The sequence below is a fragment of the Somniosus microcephalus genome, chromosome 27 (assembly GCF_052327205.1).
Source record: "Somniosus microcephalus isolate GS21.2 chromosome 27, FLI_Smic_1.0, whole genome shotgun sequence".
Classification (NCBI taxonomy): Eukaryota; Metazoa; Chordata; class Chondrichthyes; order Squaliformes; family Somniosidae; genus Somniosus; species Somniosus microcephalus.
Genome location: NC_141013.1, coordinates 34,280,219 through 34,287,428, shown reverse-complemented (window position 1 = coordinate 34,287,428; position 7,210 = coordinate 34,280,219). Strand labels below are relative to the sequence as shown.

At 41.4% G+C, this 7,210-nt stretch overlaps 1 protein-coding gene across 1 annotated transcript in view; it reads right to left on the bottom strand.

Annotated features, from left to right (window-relative positions):
- Positions 1 to 1,488: 1,488 nt before the first annotated feature.
- The window catches only part of LOC147100116 (small EDRK-rich factor 2-like), a 28,259-nt gene continuing 22,537 nt past the window's right edge, over positions 1,489 to 7,210 (bottom strand). The window contains exons 2-3 of the mRNA XM_085968832.1: positions 6,364 to 6,472; positions 1,489 to 5,630 (exon numbers count right to left, since the gene is read on the bottom strand). Coding sequence (XP_085824958.1) covers positions 5,549 to 5,630; positions 6,364 to 6,472 — 191 coding nt within the window. The 3' untranslated portion in view covers positions 1,489 to 5,548. The remainder of the gene's footprint in view (positions 5,631 to 6,363; positions 6,473 to 7,210) is intronic.

Here is a 7,210-nt window from a genome sequence, read left to right as displayed (position 1 = left end):
AGAGGAACAGAGGAACCTTGGAGTGCACGTCCACAGGTCCCTGAAGGTAGCAGGGCAGGTAGATAAGGCGGTTATGGCAGCATACGGGATACTTTCCTTTATTAACCGAGGCATAGAAGAGCAAGGAGGTTATGCCTGAACTGTATAAAACACTAGTTAGGCCGGAGCTGGAGTATTGCGCACAGTTCTGGTCACATTTCAGGAAAGATGTGATTGCACTAAAGAGGGTACAGAGGAGATTTACAAAGAATCTAGGCTCTCATACCTTTAAATAACAGTTAGAGTGTGACCTCCTGTGGCCAGCAGTTTGGGATTTGGAGCAGAGCTGCAGTTCAGTTGCTAACTTGGCCGCACCCCTTTAAAGACAACTGCTCCCTGTGGGGAAATGGTCTGAATAGGTCATCTTGAGGTCAATCAAAAACGAATTTTCTGCCACTGGTGAAGGTTACTTTAGATTGGCCTCCACTTGGCTTCAGGCTATCTGGAGATCGGCAGCAATTCAGTTAAAATAGGGCAAGAACAAGTCTAGATTATAAAGTCTGTATTTTATGGTTTCCTTCCCTCCCCAGTCCCCTCCAAAACATAGCAGTGAAAATACTCGGCTGTGTGTGAAGCATGCCATTGACTTACTGGATTAGCTCAACTCCTCTTTGCCACAAGTAATGCTGGTACAGATCTTCCAGTGAAAATCAAAAGCTTTAACAGATGGAAAAAGGACAGAAGATCATCTGGTTCATTTCCTCCAAACATGGTGCAGTGCGCACACGCCCCATCGACCCAGCGCCCAGGCACGAAAGGCAAAAAAACAGGACGCCAATTTAGGAATCTTCTCTCCGGTCCCTGAAAGCAATCAGATAAGTTCCAGGAGACCACAGTAATTCATGTGCATCGCTAATCGCAGCTACCCCACAGCTACCTGCTATAACTTAAGATGTCCTTTCAGGAATTTGTCCAATTCTCTACTGAACAGCTGCAGGGAATCCATACACATCAATAAATAGTTGATTTATTTCTATTATAAAACATCCATAGAATGAATGGAAGAATGCACGGTTTCATTTCTTGCTTTATATTACTACTAAATACTCCTCAATTCACAAGTATCAATGATTTTGCATTATAGACCTTTTCCAATTACCTTGCATTATAGGTTCAAAGTCAGCAATAGTCACTGGTACAAAATTCTCTCCAACCTAAAAAAGGGCCAACACAGACCAATAATTAAATTGGTGATTTTATGACACTTTGGGGTTTTTATTGATAACGGAATTGATTGCAGCATCTACAACAGATTTCTTGCACAATCTATGAACTTGAATCACCTTGGACAGACTTTCATAGAAGTCAAAAAAGTACTTGCACTGGTGAGGGTGAGTTGGGAGAAAAAAAATCACTAAACCAATGTTCTCATTTTTAAGACAAACCTGGGAGGTCACAATTCAATTAAAGCCCCCTCCCACTAGGCATTGAATACTATAAAATCAGACATAAGCACCAAAAGAGGTTTATTGAACACAGCTTTGCATGTAATTGACAAGGAATGCATTTCAGGGGAAAGTCTGCATGAGAAGCTTATATACATTAGAAATCCTTTTGGTCACTCTACTCCAATATGGACTACAGAATAGGTGGGCTGATGGCAAAATAGAGCATCAACTACGAGCTCAAGTGACAGAAAACACACAACTCATACTTGGAACTCTACAAGAGACATGATGAAACTAAATCCGTACAGGTGGCAAATGAATGTCTAAATGATCCTCTTTTCCAGGATTGAAAGCTATGTTGCATAAGGATATAGAAGATGATGGGACAGTGGTTTGTGAACAGTTTTAGCCATTTTCAATGAAGTATTTGATTTAGCACTTGCATTGTGTGAAAAGGCATGGGTCTGGGTATTTTTTTTTTAATGCAAAAAAAAAAAAGGGCAAACTCGATTAAAGTTAATGTTGAAATCACCAGGTACACACATCATCCACTGTGTACAACAGGTCACTTTTTAAAATTTATTTGGAAAATACAAGTGATACAATTCTAACTATTTTGAGGTGAGCATGCAAATTCTGCAATTCAAAGACATAGTTAAGCAACTGATAGCATTTGATCAGAGTGGGTGAATTAGCAGTTCAGTTACAAAGCAGCAATTCAGAGGATCATATATTCGGATTTACAAAGGGAGGTTTACAAGAAACCAACAACGTGCATTTATTTAGTACCTTTTAAAAGTAGAGAAACGTCCCAAGGTGCTTCACAGAAGCATTAAAACAAACAAATATTGACACCTAGGTAGAGAAGGAGATGTTGAGAGGGGCGACTAAAAGCTTGGTCAAAGAGGTAGGTTTTAAAAGGAAGAGGCGGAGAGGCAAAGAAGTTTAGGGAGGAAATCCCAGAGCTAAGGGCCAAGATGGCTGAAGGCACAGCCACCAATGGTGGGGCAAAGGGGATGCACTAACCCACTGGGCAGTTTACAGCCCAATAACTTCTTTTGGGCTCCAATTTTAAATTGCTCCTCACTTAATAGGTTTACTTTCCTGTAACCCAATCCCCTCCCTCCCATTATACTTGTGGCTGAATCACTAGCTTTCAACAGAAAGCTTTCCACACTCATTTCTGACAAACTTATAATATCCAGTAAAATCTCTGCGTTCTTTTGAAGCAGCACCATCTTTGTACTTTTGCCAAATCTTGTTTTTAAACGCAACAAAATACAATGACCGATCACATTAAAACAAACTGACGAGTTACCACCCAATCAAAATATTTCACAGCTCTTCTTCCCCGCATAAATGTTATAAATTTAGAGTAAATAAGAGAGAAACTGTTTCCAAATGGCTGAAGGGTCGATAACCAGAGGGCACAGGTTTAAGGTGATTGGCAAAAGAAACAGGCGACACGAGGAAAAACTTTTTTAATGCAACGACTGGTTGGGATTTGGAATGCGCTGCCTGATAGAGCGGTGGATACAGATTCAATAGTCGTCTTCAATAGGGAACTGCATAAATATTTGAAGAAAAAAATTGCAGGGATATGGGAAAAGAGCGGGACTAACTGGATTGCTCTTCGAAAGAGCCGACAGACTCGACAGGCCGAATGGCCTCCTTCTGTGCTGCACTATGATTCCAAGTTCCACAGACAGTGAGATTTTACTAATAAATTATAGGGTCCATTTTAACCACCAGCAGAGAAGAGATGGGCGGAGTGCAGCTCCTTGTTTTTGCAGCGAGGCCTGGGCCTCAGTTCTATTTCACCAGCAAGTTACAGGCACTCTGCAGCAACTTGCCAATTCTGCTCCTCCTGGCAGAGAGTGTCTTTCTGGGACGTTTTGAGTGTGACATCCAGTAGTCCCGTGGGTAGAGCACATGTGACACACCCCCCCGACATTTGTGCTTCAAACTTGTGATTAGGGTCCTATGTACAACAAGGACTCCGATTTGCATTCATTAAATGAGGCTCCCACCCGATTCAGGCAGGCACCTGGGCCACCCTTGTAAAGAACCCAGGCAAAATGGCAGTAGGCAGGAGAACTTATAAATGAAAAAGTTGACAGGAAGTCCACAGATATAAAAGTTTTTAAATATAGACTTGGAAATGAGCAAAGTTTTTGCCAGGTCACTAAAAAACAGAACAGCAAGAAGGAAAGAACACCAACTGAAATGGATGGGCCAAAGCATGATGTGTCCTAGCCTGCCCCGCAATTCCAGATGTCACAATTGACCATACGCATTCCTCAGCATCTGCAGCCAGCTTGGAAAAAGATTGATGCTTGATCACATTGTATAATTTGTAGTTCTGGCTTGTGGCACGCTTCACAATTCACCCCATTTACTCACTTTGCGCCATTAAGCAGGCAAAGCATTAGCATCTCTCGCTAATTTTAAGTCATTAACCACGTAGGGCCTCAAAACATTTTTAGGGATAACAATTAGCCCATTCAGACTGAAGATAAATGGAACCCTAAAATCAATTTCCTGCCCTTACGATGCTATCATGGACCTAAATTCGGTAAAAGGATTGTATGGGAGAAATACTACAGAACTAGATCACCAGTGATGTTGCTCAGGACTCACTGATAACAATATCGAGATGCTTATGCTGTGTAGGGCATAACATCAGAGCCACTGATTTACAATGACTGAATAAGTCAAACTGAGATTTCAACTGGTTCTTTGGGGCTTTAATTCTGCAACCTTGGCCACGGTTAAAACCAAAATCAGCACCCTGTATAAGATTCCTTTAACTATATGCATGTAATTTTCAGTCCCTTCCACTGTTAAAGTAGAGAATATAAAGCACAATAGCATGCAAGGTGGATAAATTGAAGGCAGATCACGAGAGTTGCATATAAAGGCAGCCATTCAGCCCATCTAAATTCATTCACCCAGCAAGATCCTGTAGCTTCTCCCTCCTTGCGTTATGCAATAGTTTCTTAAATGCTTTTTTCCGCCACTATGGTGTAGAAGTCCAGTCCATAGATTGATCACTGTGTGAACTATTAGTTCGAACCAGTGACCCCTTGTCCCACTCAATTTAAAATATCCTCTCAGCTGTCTCCTTTCCAGGCTGAACAGCCGAGATTTCTCCAGTCTTTAGGGAACTAGTATAACTTGCCGAGACCACATCCCACCCCAGGCAACAAGTCAGCCAGATCACTCCAAATAACCACCCAGTTTCTTCCTTGATTTTTGTAGAACAGTGAACCAAATAAAGGGGAAACAACCAACGTTAAGTGCCTTAAACCCTTATGAAAAGGACATTTCATTGTATAGGCAAATCACCCATTTTATTAGCAAGGATTCTACCCAGCACATCTTTCTCTGTTCCAATTTCACTCATTACCCCACACTTAAAAAAGACAACTCCTCCCTGGCAAAGAATGCTGTGAGGCATCCAAAGCAAAATGATTACTCTGTATGTGTGCACTGTCTAATGGATACGCGCGTAACTAATACAAGTCAACACCGAAAGGCAGTGGCAAATCCCCACAAAATAAAACCACAAAGTAGTTCACCCTTTAGCAATACCTACCTCGCTAGAAAACGTCAAACTTGATTAATCGTGTTAGGAACTGGCTTCCTTCTACCTCTGGGTCACTGAGGCAGAATAAAGATGCTTCAAGAATGGCAAAGCTTTAGTGGCAACTTAAATACAAGCAGCTAAACCCAGCTTTGTCAACTTAAATGCTGTCTTTATTAGAACAGAATTTAAAGGGTTAGCTTTGATACAAAAATACAAGGCCGGTCACACAAATCCAAACGCAAGCATCTTTTCTGCTTATACTGGAAATACCGCTGGTGAATTATGCTCATGCAGGAAATGCACCTTTACAGCACAAGGTCTAATACTGCATCAGTAACAATTCTACAAGCAAGACACCTTCCTTCAGCATTAAACATGGCATAATCCCATAGGAAAGATACAACAATGCAATTTTCTGAAGTATCGGAACCCAATGTTTTAAATATGTTCAATATTTGAAGACACAAAGCCGTGTTGCTGGTTAGATGTACCCTGTCCAGGAAAGTTAGGCAGAGTACCACGGGTGTGGGCGTTAGTTTGAAGTCCCTGCATTCGCTCCCGCAGGCTCAGGATCTGGATTTCCTTTTTGCTTCTGCTGCATTATTTCAGCATCCCTGCAAGGACACAAATGGAAAGCCATCGCATCACAACACTTCCCAACAAACACTTTACCAAAAGGTTATCCAGGCATTTGCTCAGGTAAAGTGTTCTATTGTGAATATACAGGACGAGACAAACGATTGGCAGCCATTGTAAATGGTGTGGTAACACAAATTTAGAGTCTCTGTACAGAAACTAATGCCGATAGTGAAGTGGGCTCGCAATTGGACTCCACTCTGGGGGACAAAAAATGGTGTCTCCCAACAGTTTAAAAAGGTCAATTGAATTCAGCTACTCCACAACTAATCCTACCGTAATACTGCATGCAATTCTGTACAATCATCCAGAAATTGAGAGCTTTTTGGAAATTATTCACAAGTTATCAAACCTATCAACTGCTTCTTTGTGATAGAAGTCCAACACAAATTGTTCTCCCCCTCCCTCTGAAAATTATATTTAGCCCCATCTATGTCCAGTTTTGACAAGAGAGCCAGACCCAAAATCTTAACCTTGCAGAGGCCAACAGACCTGCTGTACATGTCCAGCACTGATTTTATTTGTTTAATTGTTCTGCTCTCTCGTGAGCCATCCCCCACCCTACCCTCCAAAAAAAACCAAGGAGCCAGATGTACAGAAATATAACTGCATTATTCCTTCGTGGAGTTGCAAGATTTTGGCTCCAGATGATCAGTTCTTTGACTGCTTGTCTCAGTTTACAGATTCAGTTGATGCCGTGGTTTGGTTTACCTCTGCTTTCTGGCTGCAGCTGATAAACCATCGTCCTTTCTTTTCCGTTTACTTTGCTCAGTTGATTTTTTCGCATTTTTCTGACGAGCAAGTTCTCGTTGATTACCACCTAGGAAGAATAAAAGCCAATGGTGACCTTCAGCAGTTTGATCATCTCTTCCGCACCGCAACGACCCATCCTCCTTTAAGGCACGCTCACGGTAGTTGCTTAAGACTTTGATCCAGTCAGGATTACAGGTGTTTCTATAGGGGGGGGGAAAACCTGGTCTCAGTCTTCCCCTTCCCATCAGGAATATAGTCATCCAGTAAGATCAGTAAAGTTTAGAACTCAGAAGCTTTCTTCTCTCCTTTCCCCAAAGCAGCACAATGCTGAAAGAGCGAGAGAGAGATAGATATAGATATAGATGCGCCAGATTTTGTGCACAGAAATTGACACCTATACTAGCCTAAAAGTATATGGATCAAAATCCCTCTTCATCCTCCCTCTATTCCCAAGTGCAAGTCAACACAGTTTAAATTAATTATCTACACTTAATGATCAAGCTTTCACTTGGAGAAACCTACACAAAGGAGTCGAGATTCTGCTTACTTCCAGCTCAGGGGGGGGGTCTCAACATTTCAACTAGATTTTCAGGCACAGCAGAAAACAGGTCTATTAATTGCAATTTTTAAAGCTTTTTAAAGAAAAAGGTATCCTTAATGAGACCTGCTCAGTATTTTCTCTTTCTTTTAATGCATTTTTATGGGAGATTATACCACATTAAAAATTGAAAAGCTGCCTCGATTGCAGGTTCTTAATAATGCTGTGCCTAATGGTTAAATAAGTTGAAACTAAATTTTGATACTC